At 56.4% G+C, this 17,789-nt stretch overlaps 6 protein-coding genes across 6 annotated transcripts; 4 read left to right on the forward strand and 2 right to left on the reverse strand.

The window, feature by feature from the left end:
* Positions 1-378: 378 nt before the first annotated feature.
* Positions 379-951, forward strand: GNI_143260 (hypothetical protein; the record flags this gene model as incomplete). Its single annotated transcript, XM_011134348.1, has 1 exon — positions 379-951. One exon carries the CDS (start codon positions 379-381, stop codon positions 949-951), a length of 573 nt encoding a protein of 190 aa, XP_011132650.1.
* A 424-nt stretch (positions 952-1,375) lies between these two features.
* On the forward strand, positions 1,376-2,800 carry GNI_143270 (putative transporter; the record flags this gene model as incomplete). Its single annotated transcript, XM_011134349.1, has 1 exon — positions 1,376-2,800. The coding sequence occupies one exon, from the start codon at positions 1,376-1,378 to the stop codon at positions 2,798-2,800; it is 1,425 nt and encodes a 474-aa protein (XP_011132651.1).
* A 621-nt stretch (positions 2,801-3,421) lies between these two features.
* On the reverse strand, positions 3,422-3,820 carry GNI_143280 (hypothetical protein; the record flags this gene model as incomplete). Its single annotated transcript, XM_011134350.1, has 1 exon — positions 3,422-3,820. One exon carries the CDS (start codon positions 3,818-3,820, stop codon positions 3,422-3,424), a length of 399 nt encoding a protein of 132 aa, XP_011132652.1.
* Positions 3,821-5,835: 2,015 nt separating this feature from the next.
* On the forward strand, positions 5,836-8,736 carry GNI_143290 (putative WD40 domain protein; the record flags this gene model as incomplete). The annotated part of the gene is made up of 1 exon (XM_011134351.1): positions 5,836-8,736. One exon carries the CDS (start codon positions 5,836-5,838, stop codon positions 8,734-8,736), a length of 2,901 nt encoding a protein of 966 aa, XP_011132653.1.
* Positions 8,737-9,316: 580 nt separating this feature from the next.
* On the reverse strand, positions 9,317-16,266 carry GNI_143300 (ABC transporter; the record flags this gene model as incomplete). The annotated part of the gene is made up of 2 exons (XM_011134352.1): positions 9,317-11,518; positions 11,647-16,266. 2 exons carry the CDS (start codon positions 16,264-16,266, stop codon positions 9,317-9,319), a joined length of 6,822 nt encoding a protein of 2,273 aa, XP_011132654.1.
* Positions 16,267-16,275: 9 nt separating this feature from the next.
* Positions 16,276-16,633, forward strand: GNI_143310 (hypothetical protein; the record flags this gene model as incomplete). Its single annotated transcript, XM_011134353.1, has 2 exons — positions 16,276-16,585; positions 16,617-16,633. The coding sequence occupies 2 exons, from the start codon at positions 16,276-16,278 to the stop codon at positions 16,631-16,633; spliced, it is 327 nt and encodes a 108-aa protein (XP_011132655.1).
* Between the last annotated feature and the right edge of the window lie 1,156 nt (positions 16,634-17,789).

Here is a 17,789-nt window from a genome sequence, read left to right on the forward strand (position 1 = left end):
TTTGGGGGGGGGGGGGGTATACGTGTGGTGGGATATATATGTGTTGGACACGCGTTCGCCGAAACGCGCGTGTTTGTGTTCGTCGCACACACGTTTGCTTCTTGAGACACGCACGTCCACGTGTACGTCCATGTGCACGTCCACGTGTACGTCCACGTGCACGTCGACGCATGGGTCGATGTGTAGGGTGGGTGTGTGGATGCACAGATGTGTAGGGTGTGGATACCCTTCCTCTCGGCTTGTCCAGTGTATTAGAGTTTCTTCGGTGCGTTGGTACTTTGTGAAATATGAGTGAGCCGTGTTTGTTATTGATGTATAGACTGAGGAGCATGTGTTAAATTGGCGTCTGGATGGTTGTGTAGTTTCTTTTTTTTAAAAATGGACCTGTCATTGGACGACCTCATTGCGAGTCGCAAGCCGGAGAAGAACAAGTCTGAGAAGGCGGCGAAGGGGTCCGCGGGCAAGACTGGGCAGAGCGGCCCCAAGAGTGGTGCCAAGAGCACGAAGAAGGACCGGCCGGTGATTACGCCAACCCGTCGGAGTGCAGGTGTGCCAGCGGTTAGGCGGACACAGACTCCTGTAAAAAACTTGAAGATCGGAGCGCCCATTTTGGTCAGTCGGCGACTACTGGATGGGGTGGCTAAGGGTGGGGTTGGCAAGCGGTCGTCAACGCGTGCTGACGACCGACATGGGGCCAAGCAAGTGGCCAAGACCGTGCCTAAGGTCGTCCGGTCACCCGTCCTGCGGCGACACTCACCCGTTCGTACCGCAGAACGTGCGCTGCTTTCCGAACAAGACAAATTGCAAGCAGCCAAGATCAAGGTCATCACCCAACTTGACCGCGTTCCTGCCCCCACTGGCGCCGTCCGTCAGTTCGTCGAAGAGTCTCAGCAACGCAGCGGACGACGCATCACCGAGTCCAACAGGCGCCTCTCCGACCACTTCCGGTAAAAACCTTCACCCTGCAGCCGCGTGCAGCCAGCACACACGCGTGTGCACACGCCTGGAGCGCGTATGCCGCCGTAATTCTGGGCGCTGCTCCACGGCCTTGCTGGCACGCCGCTGCCCTGCGATCGCTCATAATGGCCGGGCTTGTAACGCGTTGTTGTAACGTTCTTGTTGCAACGCGCTTTGTTGCAGCGTGTGTTGTTGCAAGGCACGTTGTTACGACTCGTTCTTGCAACCAGGCAGTGGAGTCGAGGAGTGGTCAGGACTAGGATGAGGGGGTGGTGGTGGAACCTAGTTAGTTGGTCGCTCCTATCAATGACGCGTGTTGCCGTCGTGAGTACTTTGCGGCGGTGTGCGCCATCCGCCGTGCCGCGCGCGTGTGCGCCGCATACGTGTGTGGGTTTTCCTGAGAGCGAGCGCTTGGGCGATGACCGACAGCGCTTGGGGCGAGATGTCGGCGATTAAGTTGGAGGCGCCACGTGCGCTTTTTAGCTCAGTGGAACTGCGGATCTTGATAACTGTGTGTCTGACGCACAATTGCATCGGCTATGCGATGGGAGCGATTTCGCCGGCAATGGAGCCGGCGACATCGGATTTGAAACTAACAGACGGCTGGAGGGGTGCCCTGGGAGCAGCTGCATTGGCGGGCAACATGGTGGGCAGTCCCATGGGTGGTTGGGTCGCTGACGCCTACGGCCGTCGACGATGTATCATGAGCGCCTGGACCGCACTTATTCTTGGCTCTGTGCTCCAAGCACTCAGTCCCGAAGTCCTTTCACTCTGCCTCGCCCGAGCCGCCGTGGGCTGGGCTGTCGGTGCTCATTACGCCGCTATTACCACCTACCTATCCGAGTCACTCAACCCGGAGTACATTGGACGCCTCTTATCATTCACCGAATTCAACTTCTTCACCGGCAATTTCATGGCCATCGCCGTCGGCGCGCTCCTCAACGCGCAACTCAACTCTGACTCCCTCAAGTGGCGCACCACACTCTTCCTTTCCGCCATACCCACTCTCTTCACCCTCAGCTACTTCGCCTACTGCCTCCCAGAATCACAGCCCTGGCTTGATGCAAAAAACAAGGTATCACGTGTCCATGACCTGGAAGCGAACCCAGGCATAAAGATATGCAACCCCACCACCCAGATATGCAACCCCCTGGTCTGCAGCCGCACGGGACATTGCGCCGTCCAGCAGGACAGCATGCCTCAAAACGCCCAAGAGGGCCAGTGTGCGGTGCCTGAGCAACACGGGTCGTCTCCGAGCTCAAGTGAGGGCATGAGCACAGGCAAGTCGATCGTGTTTGTGAGCTCTTTCTGGGGCAGTTTAGTGGTGCCAACTTACGCCGTATCGGCCTTTGCTGTGGCGATCATTTCCGAGTTGGGATTGGCCATGGACGCTTTCACACTCAACACTTTCCTCGCAGCAGCGGTTGCGTCGGGTGTGGCATTGGGCATCCCCCTGGTGGATTTCGTTGGCCGCAAACCACTGCTCCTACTCAGTCAATGGGGCGTGGCTGGGGCCTTCTGCGCTATGGCTTTCCTGCAACCACTGGTCGCAGGTGGAGACCGCCCCGTTGCCAAACTCGCTCTCATCACCGCCTTCGTCGCCTTTGAGGTACTCAACGGCTGCGGCGCACCACTTGCCCTTGTCTACCCCGCAGAAATATTCCGACCAGAAGTCAAGGGACTCGCTTCCGGTATCTCCGCCATGAACTCCAGGATCATGGCCATCTCCGTCATCATGACCATGTCCGCACTCCTCTCCTCTGTTGGCATTGCCTCAATACTCCTCGGCCTCGGCATCTTCAGTGCAATCGGCGCACTCCTCACACATGCTATGGCCCCCTAACAATCAGAAAGGACACAACTGGTGTGAAGACACACTCTCCCCACACCAAGGCCACGACCCAACCGAGACCAGAAGTCCCACACCAAGACCAGAAGCCCCATAAGGGCCAATTCGACAATTACCGAATTCGTTTGCCGAGACTAGCCACCATTACCGAAGGCAACCACACAATGCGTGCCATGGCGCGCCATCCTTGGTCCAGCTTGAAATCCCGATCACAACTTCCACGTCCGGATCATAGATGCACCCAGATGCACGTCAGGCCAGGACGACGTCAGGCCAGGACGACGGCAGGCCAGGACGACGTCAGGCCAACGGCAGCGGTGAGGCCGGTACAGAAATTAAAACCAGAGGACTTCCTTATTGAGTTACTTGCCATGTCTCGCATGGAATTTCGAAAACGCCAGACTGATAGGTATGACTAGACGCGAAACCAGAAAGGGTAAAAAAGTTCATCGTTTCCAACTGAATGTAAGCCAATGTGTAGCCGTATTCCTGACACTTGGACCTGATAAAACTCACGTGTGCCGACTGCAAACTTATGTGTGCAAAGTGTGTGCCAATGTGTGTTTGTGAGTGGGTGGAAACTCTTGTGGGTGGAAACTCTTGTGGGTGTGGTGGTTACGCAGCGAGTCTGAGAGCGTAGTCGTCGAAGGTGGCGAGTCCGAAGCCGGAAGTGGCGCCGTGGAAGGCGAAGTCGACAACGAGGGCTTGCCTGGCTTTGAGTGGGACGACGGAGCGATTGACGCCGCCGCTGGAAGACAGGCCTTTTACGTAGCCGGTCATGATGACGACGCTGAGAGTACCATTGCCTAAGGCCACAAGTTGTATGCCGGTCGTGTCAGCAAGGCTGCCAGAGAACTTAAGTTGTCCTGGTACACGACTTGTATTCTCTATCACCATGACCACATCCACATCGACCTTGACACCGGCCAAATCTCGCGTCTCATAGAAACTTAACTTGCTACTCGATGTAGGGTCATACCCAGCTATAACCACAGTTGGCTGGAACAGTAACATACCCAGAAATAATCCGCAAACCAACGCCACCACTATGGCACCCAAAATACCCAACGTGGTCAATCCACCTGTCATCCGACCATCCCCTTGAAACGAACTCTAACCAAACACTGCATTGGGGCCGGGGGGATCACCAACCGATCGGGGGGTTGGGGGGGAAGACCAACCAACCAATCAGGCAGGGGGTTGGGGGGCTTACTTGACGGAGCCAATCCTTGCGGGTATCCTCCGCGCGGTTCGCATTGCGACGACTGGCCGCTGCCACCACGCCTTGTATGGACAAGAACAAACTTGGGCGTCGTCTTTTATCATCCATTCTTTTGTGGTCGTTCCTTGCTCGGCTCGGTCCCTTGCCCGAGTGGGTCCCTTGCCCGCCCGGCTAGGTCTCTTTTATCGATATCTCTTTCCCTGTGGTATCCGTCTGTTTGTTGAACTCTTTTGCTTATCGCTTCAACGGTCTAATGGGTTGAAAAATGCTGACTGATGCTACTGAGGGAACGCAACTGTGGTTGCCTGAGCGAGCTCCCCAAGATGAGCGAGCTCCCCAAGATGAGCGAGCTCCCCAAGATGAGCGAGCTCCCCAAGAGCAGGAAGAGGCCACTCAAGAGCATGAGCCAGGTCGAAGCAGCCCAGCTGTGGGCCCGTCCATCGTCTCATGCGACCTCCTGTCTTGTTGCGCTACTGAAACCGCACGAGTGTGTCCTGGGGCACGGCGAATGGCGGCTGCGGTTGGGGCACAAACACTTGAGGAACAGAATACGTTGCAGAATACGGTGCAGTACCGAATGCTAGGTTATATGGGGCGGATGCGATTTGTTGAGGCTGGATAAATTGCGGTTGTACCAGTCTGGCCACGGGCTGCTGGGGTTGAGTTCCGGTCGCTTGGTTGTTGGCCAGTGCCCTGGCGTATTCGACGGCAGCCATTTCGCTCAAGATATCGTTTTGTTTCTGCTGCAGATAGAGGAGCTCCAATCTTTCGCGGGAGGAGAGGTCGCTAGGACGAGCCTCTCGTCCGCCCCAACGATGGTTGGGTTGAGGCCAGTCTCCGTCATCACAGGTGCAGGGGATCGAAGAGTCGATAATGGGGCCACATGACGCATGGTCGAGCGCTTTCTTTTTTTTCTTGCACTGCCACCAGTGGTGCTTGTCGGCCCGATGAGTGCTTTTATGGCACCAGCACTTGGAGTCGGTGCACCGTCTGTACGTACCACCGTACCACCGATCGTGATACCCACCATCCAACGGTAAGTAACCCCTATCAGACGACCCGCGCGGCAACAAGTGGGCGTCATACCTTCTGTCGTCATACCGTCTATCGTCAAACCTTCTGTCGTCATACCGTCTATCGTCAAACCTTCTATCGTCATACCGTCTATCGTCATACCTCCGGTCGTCATACCTCCGGTCGTCATACCCCAGTCCACCATACGATTGCTGGTAACCTGCGGTCTCGCCGTCCACCATGAAGGCTTCCAGAACCGTCAGAACAACCACTTCCCTACCGTGGCCCGCGCTTGAGCTCGCCCCGGGGGCCGCGGAAGATTTCATTGAAAAATTGTTGGCATCCCCGCGCGCGTGATCGGTCAAGCTCCAGAATAAGAATCGTGAATGACAACCGAACCGTGCCGGACTGAGTTACAAGGGGATTCTACAAGTGGTTTTACGAGGTGGATCTGTCTATTGGGCGCGTCCTCTAGTCGTTCGGCACGAGACGTTTCGTGTCCGCGACGTCTCGTTTCCTACGGGCATGATACAGGCAGTATGGAACACGCTTACGACCACAGGTTATGGACATTTGGGCATCAGCGTGTGGTTGGTTACTCCTGGTAGGTTTGCACCAGTGTTTAAACTAGTGCAGTGATTGTACAATATCTGTATCAAGGTCTGTGCCAATGTTTTGCATCAAGGTGTGTACCCAAGTTTATGCCCCCTTATCGTTTGGCTGTTCCGTGGTCGTCTCGCGTCCAGGTTAGCCCTGCCTGGCCGCGGGTCATTTTCTAAAATTCCCCTGGGGCATGAGTCGACGGTTCCCTTACCAGGTGTGGCGTTCCATCGGTGCTGCCGCCGCGGGAGATTGTGTTACTTATGTCTACACGCAGGGTCGATTGGCCGCAGGCGCGGAGCTCGGGGAGCTGATATTGAGTGGCGACCGAGACCGTATTCAGGTCACGAGCGCTCGGGGCGACCAAATAGCGACTCTTGGTGGTGGTCTGGACTCGCGCAAAAAAGGCACCCTGGACGAAGAAGGCTTCGCCAGCGCGGTCTTCGATGACGTCATACAGATAGCAACCACCATCACCGCGGTAGGTATCTTATATATCGCTGGATTGCACAGGAGCGGAACGGTCCAGGTTTGGACCTACGAGAACCCGGCGGAGTCTCAGGACGCGGCGGGGTCTCAGGACGTGGCGGAGTCTCAGGACGTGGCGATGCAGGACGGCGACACGGAGAAGGCATCGGCATTCAAGCCAGTGGCATCATGGATGTTTTCGGCCCCGGGAGGCGCGCCTCGTTGGTTGGAGTGCCACAATACAGTGCCGGTGGTAGCGGTGGCGTCTTCGAACGGCCGTTGCAAGGTGTACGACATGACAACGGGTGCGTTGACCCACAACTTTGAGGGATTGCTTATCAACGGAGACCAGTGCAGTTTGTTACGGTTCCACCAAACGCGTGTGTTGTTACTATTGGGTAGTAGCACGGGTGTGGTGCATGTGATGGACTTGTGTCGCAACGTCATCTTGGTCTCGGCACAGGCCCACTCAACGGCAGTGTTGGATGCGGCTTTCGTGGACATCAATTTGCCCCTAGGTAAGACGAACGGGTTTGTGCCCTGTTTCCTCACTGTTGGCGGCGATCGCCAAGTGAAGTTGTGGTCTCTCAAGACGGTGCTGGAACGGGTTTTGGAGAAGTGTAAGCAGAAGCATTTTGGAGCCTCGAAGGAACTGAGACACAACGGCTTCATAGACCTAGGCCACCCCGTCCACGCACTCGAACTACTCACTGCCTCCAACACTCCGGACGCGTCTAAAAACGCTAATGGTGCCAAGAGGATGGCGCTGGCCGCCGAAAATACGAGTGCTGTGAAGAAGGTGATGGAGGCGGACTCCTCGCTGCGGATTTTGGACAAGTGTTTGGTCGCAATGAGTGCGAAGGAGACATATGCCAGCATCGTCATTGTGCCCCGGGCGGCCGTGGAGGAGGCCATCATCGACCAGGCCTTTCTCCAAAATGCACCAGGTTGGTTCGCCCTCGCTGGGACGGAGGCGGGCGCTGTGGTCATGCTAGATGTTGTACGGAAACAGACCGTGCCATATCGCACGAGCGCCGCTCAAGCCTACCAGTTCCACGTCCCACGACCGCCAATCCGCCGACTCTTTAAGTCGCCCAAGAACGACGCCTTCGTCGTCATCACGACCAACCAGGGCCTCGTACACTGGCGCCTGAACGCGCCTTCGCTCGAGCCCAACAAAGCGCTACGCGGTGTAGGCACCAGCTCCTCCGCCGCCGTCGGCATGGTCCTGGCCCCCACCCCTACCCCTGCGGGTGTCCCTAAGGACGTTGCCTCTACGGGTCCGGTGGGTCGATGTTCGGTTACGTATTCATGCGGGATCGACGGAAGCGTCATCCGCGAGCGCGTAATATGGGACCGCGGCGAGTGCGAAGTTACGGAGATGTTGGTGAACAGTGACGAGGTGATTGCGGCTGTGGATATGTCGGAATGTGGGAGGTATTTGGCGTTCGTGACGAAGTTGGGTCGATTGTGCGTGGTAGACATGGAGCAGGGAATGTTGGTTGCCGCGTGTCGGACTGGAGCGGTTGGTTCTCTGACAAACACATGTTTCAGCCAGAAGCCGGTGGCGGCGGAGGCCACGACCATTGCTGCTGGGCAGCCCTTTGTGGCTACTGTCGGTTCGGACAATTTTATTCGGCTGTGGGTGTTGAATTTGGGTCCGGAAAATTTGAAGTCGGGACAGAGTCCGGCTTCGAACCCAGGTGTGCCGGGTTGCGAGTTCGAGACGTCGACGGTGTTGTGGAAGGCGGCGGACAAGCCGGTGTACTGCGTAGCAGTAAACGGTTCGAACAAGGTGTTGGCGAGCGGCGGCGCAGACCGGACTGTGCGGCTGTGGCGGCCAAGCGACGGGAAGGCACTGGCGGTGCTGAAGGGACACAAGGCGGCTGTAACGGCGTTGGCGTTCCACCCGGCCGAGCCATACCTGGCCTCGGCGAGTGTAGACGGGACGTTGCGCATTTGGAACCTGAAGACGCACGAATGCCAGCAAACCATCATGGGTGCGACCAACCACGTGCTGGTGCTCAAGTACATTATGCAGGGTAATCGTCTCGCTGCCGGCTGCGCCGACGGTTCGGTACAGGCCTGGGATGTATCAAGCACACTCGCCGTGGAGTACTGCGGCACCAGTCTTGCACACGATGACCGTATTACCACACTCATGGAAGCATCCTTCGCCGATCAACCGGCACTCATCTCCGTTGCCGCAGATGGTAGCTCGGCACTTTGGAGAGACCGCGGTACAGAAATTAAACAAGAAGAAACGGCACACGATCGCGCACAGAGAAATGACCGCGCCAACGCCGACATCTGGATCGCACAAGGACAATATGCTCGCGCCATCCGCGCCGCTTGCAAATGGAAGAGCGTCGACATTTTCGAAAAAGTCGTCGCCAAACTCATCGAGTCAACCACACTTGAAATCAGCACATTTGAAACTGAGCATGGCGTCAGTCAGAACGCCACCGGACCTGATCTGGACCTGGTGCAGATGATCCGGGAGGAATTCAAAACCGTAGAAGACATCGAGGTCCTCCTCCTTGCAGCTGTGCACTTCTGCAAAAGACAGTCCACACTCTATATCGCACACTGGATTTGCGACTCCATCATTCAAGCCTACAAGTAAACTCACCCCTTGCCCTTCCCCTTCCCCTTGCCCTTCCCCTTCCCCTTCACTTCCACTTCCCCTTCCACTTCGCCACCCCCAGTGACGTCTAACTACTTTTTAGTGTTATGGATTTGAAGAAGGTAGAGGGCTTCAGGGAATTCTGTCACGCGTTCACGGCAAAGACCACGACGCAGCTGAATCGGTGGGAACGACTAAATGAGAAGTCGTTCCTGCTCGACCTCGTCGCTCACGGGGGCGATATTCCGTTGGACGACGACTAAATTGGACAATTGTGAGAACGCCGCCGCCCCCGCATTTTGCCGTCACAACTGAAAGGGAAATAGTTCCATATGATCTCCATCTGCGTGGTGTAATTGCACACCTTTCAATACGGACTATGATACACTTGTGAGGTCCAGAATGACGACTTGAGTTCCGGCGAACTACTTGGGGAACCACTCTGTTCCGTAATCACTCTGTTCCGTAATCACTCTGTTCCGTAATCACTCTGTTCCGTAATCACTCTGTTCCGTAATCACTCTGTTCCGTAATCACTCTGTTCCGTAATCACTCTGTTCCGGAATATGGTTGGTAGTATTTAGATGTCAGTTCCTCGGAGTACATCATGGTCATCACCGAATTCGATTTTATCTCTCATGTGTCTTTTTCCAGTCATTATAGAAAGTGTATCCTGGCTGTCCTCATGAAGCTCTTGGTTAGATCTGGTGGCGTCCTCCTCAAATGCCTCTGTGGTTCGCCGCATCAAGCCCCGTGCCTGATCCTCTCTGCGTGGTTCTTTGTTTGTTTCTTGACTGCGATCATCAGCGGATTGTCCGTTTGCGATGGTCTGTCCGTTTGCGATGGTCTGTCCGTTTGCGATGGTCTGTCCGTCAAGGGAGTCATCAGTGTTTCGTTTGGATGAAGGGAGATAATGGAGTATTTTTCGGAGGAATGGTCGTTCAAGTAGATGCCATTCGTTGATGAAGTCATCGATGGAATTGAGTCTTCTCCTTCTGCGGTCCACGGGTGTGAGTATGGAGTGTAGTGGAAGTTCGGGTTTAGCCTTTTTTGGTTCGTAAGCATTGAGTGGGTTGAGTAGTGCCAAGTTTTCGAGTGCTAGGAAAGGTGGTCTTGGTCCATCAATTCGTGAGGCCTTGAAGGGTAGACTGATATGCGTGTTAGCAGCTAATTGTTGTGCGGGATTGGCGGGTCCTAAAAGTGGTAGATCAAGGATGGCGGGCTTCAGTTTGTAGTGTGCCCATTTATTGCCCATCTGAAGATGTCCTATGCCGGCGACATCTGCCTGATAGACTGTGTCTCCAAACGCACGTTGTGCGGCGTTCGCAGCTGCGTCAATGGCACGATGATCCATTCCCAAATCTGCTTGTGCACGGGCACGATGCTCAATCAACTGTGTCACTTCATGAGGTATCATGTTCAATAACGGACCTAAAACCGCCGCCACTTCCTCAGGTCGCCAACTGGCCGGATTAAACGGACCCATCCTCGGTAAGTTCACTGTCTCCTTCACCGTCTCTGCCCAACGGTCTGCTACCACGTCCGCGAAGGATGGTAACTTCTCTCCAGTTCCGTCGGCTGCCGCACGACCAGTCCACTTACCAGGCGTCCGAGCCGGAATCGGCACGATACCCAACGGGGGAGCTGACGGAACACTAAACTGACTTTCACTTACCGCCGCCCGAGCTTCCCTTCCTGCCACGTCGATAGTATCCAATATCGCCTGACGAATCGCCTCCCGCTGTCGCACACCCCATGGCGCGTCACGTAACAACAGACTCTGAGCACCCGACAAACCTTGAGCTAACATCTGCTCAACAGATAAAACAAACTGATCCAATCCACGACCCTGTAACGCATGCAACAAAGAACTACTTAGGTACTCGCGCACAGGCAATGGTCCCCCTGCCGGCAACGATGACGACCCCTCCGATGACGACGACTCTGTGGCTAATTCCGCTGACTTCTCCACTATTGGACCACCCACCACTGACTCTGCCGCCTGCGACCCATTCATCACCGCCTCCGCCGGGGCGGGATCTTGCACCTCCGCAGGCCAACCACCCACCTCCTCCCCCGCAACAAAGTAAACGGCTGGCGCCATCGCTACTCCGGGAGCCACAGCCTCTTCTTGAACCACGGCTTCTTGAACCAAGCGGTGGTCCGCTTCGGGAACCACAGGTTCTTGAATCTGCACATCGGCAGCGAGCGAAACGGTCAAGTTAACAGCGTCCTCTTCTTGCTGGGCCACACGCTCCTGCTCAACTTGGACAGCCTGCGCTTGAGCGGCTTGCGTCTGGGCTTGGGCGAGCTGTGTTTGCTCGAATCCCAGTTCTGAGTCGCCAATCGTTTCCTGCCCTCGTCGAGGTACGACCTCGCGACTAATCGACGAGCTAATCGATTGCCCAGTCGGCTGAGCAACTTGTTCGGCTGTGTCCACGGATACCTGCTTCGCGTCCACGACGTGCCCCTGAGTACTGCTTCCCCTGAGATACTTCACTTGGTTATTGTTGTCCGTATAAACGATAGCATCATATATTATGCTTTTACCCGTCCTGTTAGAAGATCGATGATGTAAGGGGTATGGCCCGTCGAGGTATGGTAGGTCGGGGTATGGTAGGTCGGGGTATGGTAGGGTCGGGGTATGGTAGGGTCGGGGTATAATCATGTCAGGTAATTTCGTCGGGTCATGACTGGTCAGGTAGTGAATTATGTCTGGGGTAACGATCTTGGCAGCGTAGCCGGGAGTATAGGAGGAGTCCGGGTAGAGGTATTTACTCAGCTGCAAGTATGGTAAGTGGTAGTAGGCTCAGCGCGACTCTCATGACCAGTAAATTTGTTATCGATACCGGTGTCGAACACAGCACACGATTTTGAAGTGCCATATTTTTAGCAGGTTTCCTGTCCTACGTGCTTGTATAGCATATCAGTGAAGACGATAGCGAGCATTCTGTAGAATAGACCTAGTGTGAGCATCATAAGGATGTTGTAGCTGTAATCCCATTCTTGTAGCCCGGCAATTGCACGTGCTATTTCATTTGGTAGGACACCGAAGCTATTGTTGTCGGGAAACTGGACCAGGGTGAGAGCGGAGTAGCCGAAGCGGTAGATGCTGAAAGATTTAAGCCAGAGTATCCATCCCGGGAGTCCTGCGTCGCCAACAAACATGCCGGTAACAATGAGCATGACGGCGGTTACACCGGCGAGTAAAACTGCCCCGATGTCGACGCGGTCGACGATGCTGGCGACCACATACGCGACGGAGTAGGCGGACCAGCTGAACAGCCATACAGTGAGATAGAGCGAAAGGACCATAGTGTAGGAATACAGAGGGAGCCGCGTAAGCAGCAGGAAGGCAGTGGTGAATATGCCGGCAACGACTGAATGGAAGGGAAAGTCTACAAGCATGTTCGCGGTTAAGTGGGAGCTAGAACGAATCAGTTTGAGCGAGCGCTCACGATTAAAGGGCACTCGGTACTTGTGTCCATCTGACAAAACCTCGGCAGTCATGAACCCCAAATTAATCAAAAGGAACAGAATTACACCCTGAACATTCAACAACGTGCCTACCGTTGCCATCGAATCATCTACCACGTTCTGTACTTCACTCGCCTTACGACGTAGCCATCGACAAGTCGCCGTTTCCCCCGGGCAACTCGAAACACGTGTTTGCAAACGACGCAACGACGCCACCAGGCGATCCAAACGCGGCGTACTTTTCGTCACCGTCGCCAACACGTCATCCACCGTCTTCGCCAACCCAGACGATAATCGGCGAGCCGGGGCGCCACTCACCCCCGGCTGGGTAATCTCAGCTCCTGATTGGAGAATGCCAACTCCTGGTTGAACTATCCTGTCTTGGGGAGCCGTCCGAGACCCCCCTTGTCCAGACGCCCCTTCCGGAGCTGCCCAAGACGGGGCGACGTTGACGTTCTGTAGAGCATCCTGAGCAGCGCTCTGTACATCGCCGCCTTCCGAACCGATCTCGGTCGCAGGGTTGGCTTGAGCGCTGGCTTGAGCGCTGGCTTGAGCGCTGGCTTGAGCGCTGGCTTGTGCGCTGGCTTGTGCGCTGGCTTGTGCGCCCGCTAAAATCATTTCCTTCAAAAGCTCTAACGGGTCGCGATCGAGCTGCACCGGCGCTGGCGGGGCGGCGGTGGTGGTGGTGGTCGTCGTACGTTCGTGGCGTGCTCCTTCGTAGACATCGAACGCCTTGAAACCCCAGTTGGCCAAAGCCTCTTCGGAAGGGTTCTGGTCATCCGGGTGAGTTTTAATCCATTCCTCGAGAAAGGCTCGCTTCTGTAACGGGATACTGCTGTACTTCTCTGCTATGGGCATGTCCATCACGCTATTATACTGCCCGATGGGCATGTCCCCAATCGAAATACTCCCACCTAGCTCTGAATAGTTGGGTATCCTGGGAGGAGTAGTGGCCGCTGGACCTTCAGTTCCAGAGTCGGGTCGACCCAGTGTGTGCGCGATGTCTTGTAGGTCAGTGCCGGCTGCGTACCATTGCCAATCTCGAGGCGGTGTGGGCAAGTCGGTTCCGTAAAGTTGTTGACATCGTTTGGTGAACTTAGTTATTATAAAAGCGAACGGCAGAGGGTTGCCAAGACAGCACACGAGTGGTGTCATGTGAGAGGCGCTTCGAATAACACCTGGTAGGAAGTAACGCACAGGATCGGGTCCTACTCCTTCGAGGGGTGGCCAGTTGAATTCGGAATGTTCAAGTAGCCAGAGTACTTGGGGCAAAGCCGCCAGCGCAGAAAGCACGTCCTGCACACTTGGGTAACCCTCACCCAAGGTCACATTAAACTTGTCGTCTGCACGCCACTCCGACAACGACCCCTCCGCCGCCGGCATATGTGTCCGATAACATGTCGCCACCGCCGTCAGATACGAACTCACCGCTGGCAAATTCGCCACTACATCCAACACCACCGACGAACGAGTCCGCCTGTTAACACCTCCCGACGCCAGCGCCACAAACGGATCTTGCCGCACACGTGTGCGCGACCAAGACGAATCCCAACCAAATGCCGGCGACCATGACTCCGCTTCCAACCTCCGACCACCCACCCCGATACCAACCACCGCAACTGGATCCACTGATTCAATTTCCCCTCCCACTTCCGCGTCAACTCCTGAGTCAATTGCAACTTCCCGGTCAATTCCCAACACTGGTTCAATTCCAACCACTGGTTCAATTCCAACCACTGGTTCAATTCCCACCACTGGTTCAATTCCCACCGGATCCACTTCCACCACCGGGTCGGCGTCTCGACCGCCGGTGAGTCCAGTACTGAGGTAGCGGATGGGGTCAGAGTGCCAGAAGGGCCAGGTGTTAAAGGCGGGTATCTGTACTTGTTCGACGGGCCCCCCAATGTCGTAGAAAACGAGACCGAAAAGCGTGGCCTGGACCCAGGCAGCGAGCCAGATGACCAGCGTCTTCAGCCAGGTGCGAGAGCGACGTTTCCAAGCGCGGTCAAGTGAAACCCGGAACTGTGTGCGCCACGACACAGCCTTATCCTGATTGAAGGCGGCGAGGTCCTCCACCGAGACGGGCACGCCTTGAACCTCGCTCATAAGACACGGCATCGAACCAGAAGTTTCTACCCGCCCTCCCATCTCCGGTCCCATCCTGGATTCCATCCCAGAACGCGCTCCTGAGAACTCGGCTCCTGAGAACTCAGTCCCGACCCCCATCCGGATTCGGGCGAGACGGAACTGGCGGCGCTGGGTCATGATCAGTGCCTCTACTCGCGCGCCGTATCCCGAGGCCTCGTAAATCTGGTGCAGCACGCGTGACATAGTCCACTCTTTAGCGCCCGACGACGACGTTCGACTCAACAAGCGTGACGCCGCACGTCTCGGAAGCACCAAGTCCGTATGTATGTGCGAAGATGCAGAACCTGACCGTAATCCTGCACCTGGTGTCACCACAGTGCGAGCCTGAGATTGGGACTCAAGACAACCCGGACCGGGGCCGCGCCAGGTGGCGCAGCCGCGCCGTTGAGGGTCGAGGTTTTCTTCTTCATCACAGCCGGCACCGACAGTAGCGAGTAAGCCACCTTTGTCGGTTTGGACGGCACTCCTTGCGGAGAGGAAACCCGGTCCCCCCAGCTTCGGAGAGAAGGGAGGCAGCTCGTTATGGCGGGGTTCTCGGTCGAGGGGGGGTTCTCGGTCGTGACAGGGTTCCCATTGGTAGCGGTCGAGCTCACGTTCGGTGGGTTCCGTCGCGCGGTCTGGACAGGATGCGATTTCGAGCATGAAGTCAGCGACTGAGTAGTGTGCAGGTTTGCCGATGCCAGCATGTGCGGCGAAGAAAGGCGTGACCTCGGGTACGGGTCCTTGATAGATGACGCGGCCCTGCATGAGTAGAACGAGATGGTCGAGAGTTTCGAGTACGCGGTCTGCTGGTTGGTGGAGTGTGGCGAGGACTGTAAGGCCACACTCGCGACTCAGTCGTTGTAGCAGCCGCATGAGCTGTAGCGCTAGCACGCTGTCGACCCCGCTGGTCGGTTCGTCGAGTACGAGTACATCGGGTGAGGCAAGAAGTTCAAGTGCAACCGCCAGTCGTCGCCGCTCGCCCCGAGAAATATGGTCGCCGACCAGTTGCTCAAGACACGCGCCTAACTGCATGCTCCGCACGACCGCCGCCACTGCAGCTGCACGCGACCGCCTGGATAGACGCGCCGGCAATCTCAACCATGCACCCTGTTCCAGTGTTTCGCGCACCGTCAAAAACGGATACAAAGAATCTTTGGCCATCACGTACCCCACTCGCAACCTTTCTCGGGCGACCGACAGACCAGTGGCAGAGGCCACATCTGCCGGGGCCAACGGAGCGGAGGGGACTTCCAGAGGGGAGCCGAAACGCTCCGCACTCTCCTGTAGGTCAGCGAAGCTACTTGCACCGGTAAACAAAACAGTGCCCCCTGTCCGGGGCACGGGCAGGGTCCTGTCCAGGGGAAGGGTCCTTTCTCGATTCAGGGGCCCGTCTAATGTCCGGTCCAGCGTCCGGTTCAGGGCGGAGGACGGCCAGGCACTTTCCGCGAAAACAGAGTCCAGGCGCGTCTGGGCTGAACGCAATCCCCCGCGTGAAAGCGAACGGATGGTCGTGTAGTCATCCTCGCTGATGGCGTTCGATTCCGCGAAGGAGGATTCGCGGCCACGTGTCCCTTCCCCGGCCCCTGCCGTTCGTAGCGAGTGTAGAGCATCCGTCCGTGCGTGTAGAGCATCTGTACGTCCAGCATCAGTCCGCGTAGGGTGCGTGTTAGCTGGGTCAGTTAATGCTGGGTCAGTTAATGCTGGGTCAGTACATGCTGGGTCGGTACATGCTGGGTCGCGTGTGCTGACTTGACCTTGGACCTGGTTTTGAGGGACGCGTCCGAGAAGTGTGTTAAGCAGTGTGGTTTTGCCGGCGCCAGACGGGCCAAGGATGCCCGTGACTTTTCCACGGAGAGCAACCAGCGTGACGCGGTCGAGCAACACGCGGCCAGCCGTACCCACGGTCAGTTGCGTGCAGTGCATCAATTTTTAATGGCGCCGGCCCTTTTCGGAGGTGGCCGAAAACGCAAGCCGGAGGTGGAGGAGGAGGAGGAGCTGCTCTCGCTCGTGATCACCCCTGAGACCTTTGGCCTCCTGAAAGACCGAGTATATTTGGCCAAACTGACTGCGCTCCGGCAACTGGAAATCTCGACGGTATGTAGCGGCGACGATCAGACCGTCACGGATGGCAGGAAGAAGACCGCCCAGAAAAAACGTGGCGATCATGGCCGTGGCGACCAATTGGTTGGGACGCAGTTGGTGGGGACCCAGTTGGTGGGAAAACGGCTGGAAATCGAAGAAGGTACTTTGGAGCCGTATTTGTACAACTTGAGTCTACTGCCACGACTGAGGACTCTTAGTGTTCGCGGGTGTTCCATTCAGAGCCTGCGTTGGTTGTCACGTCTGGCACTCCTCCAGTCGCTGGATGCTAGTCAAAACTGTATCACGAACATGGAGGATCTGGCTGAAGACTTGACACGGGACGACGTGCACCTTAGTCTCGAAGTTTTGGACTTGTCAAACCAATGTGCTGGTCGATCATTAGGCTTAACACGCATCCCAAGACGTCTGGGACATCACATGCCCAATCTCGTAGCCATCTGGTGCCCCATTAAGCTAAATCCCAAGGAAGTTTTTCCATCACTAAAGAGAGTCAATGGCAACTCCCTTTGGGACGAACAAGAGGCTGGCTCGCTTCTGGACACGCTCAAAAAGAACGAGTTGATACAAAATGACTCAAGAGAACTGAGACGAGAACGACTAAAGTATAAACACTCCCCCCATTCGGACCGTCAACGGACTGCCGACCAGGCCTCTGATCAGACCTCTGACCAGGCCTCTGACCGCGACCACAGGGGCTCCGAACAGAGGGGCTCCGAACAGAGGGGCTCCGAACAGAGGGGCTCCGAACAGAGGGGCTCCGACGTGCCGGAGTTTCACACGCCTACATTTCATACACCCGAAAAGAAGACGACGCAAGACGGCACGGACCAGCGGCTACGTCCGAATCCCAATCGCGAACTGACCGCACGGCCATCGGTCCAGAGCGACGGTTCCACACTCGCGTCCTCAAACGGTCTCTCTTGCTCCGTGGTCGCCGGGTTCTCGGCCTTCAGCCGTCAGCACAAGGGAACGGCGGGCGCGTCCACTCAGCCCAAGCAAAAGCATGACGGTCGCGGGAACGGAGAGGAAACAAGTCGTGCGGACTCTGTGTTAGGCATGGGGGTTAGCGAAGTCTCAATAGGCGACGCCTTGGTGAGTAGCGCTTTGATCAGCATCTGTTCAGATGGGCCCAGTACCGGCATGGCTTCCAGTCCCGGAATGGGTGGCGGTATGGAGTCAAGCTTCGAGGACGCGTCCCGGGTGCAATCGGCTGACTATTTTTCGTTCGCCCCCGTGATGGGGTCCAGTGTGACCCGTGGCGCACGCGAATCGGAGGCGCCAAACGGCACGGCGTCTCGCAGTCAAGTCGAACGGAGGCAGCTTCCGGCACCGCGGCGGGCAGA

The sequence above is a fragment of the Gregarina niphandrodes genome (genome assembly GCF_000223845.1).
Source record: "Gregarina niphandrodes unplaced genomic scaffold scaffold00039, whole genome shotgun sequence".
Classification (NCBI taxonomy): Eukaryota; Apicomplexa; class Conoidasida; order Eugregarinorida; family Gregarinidae; genus Gregarina; species Gregarina niphandrodes.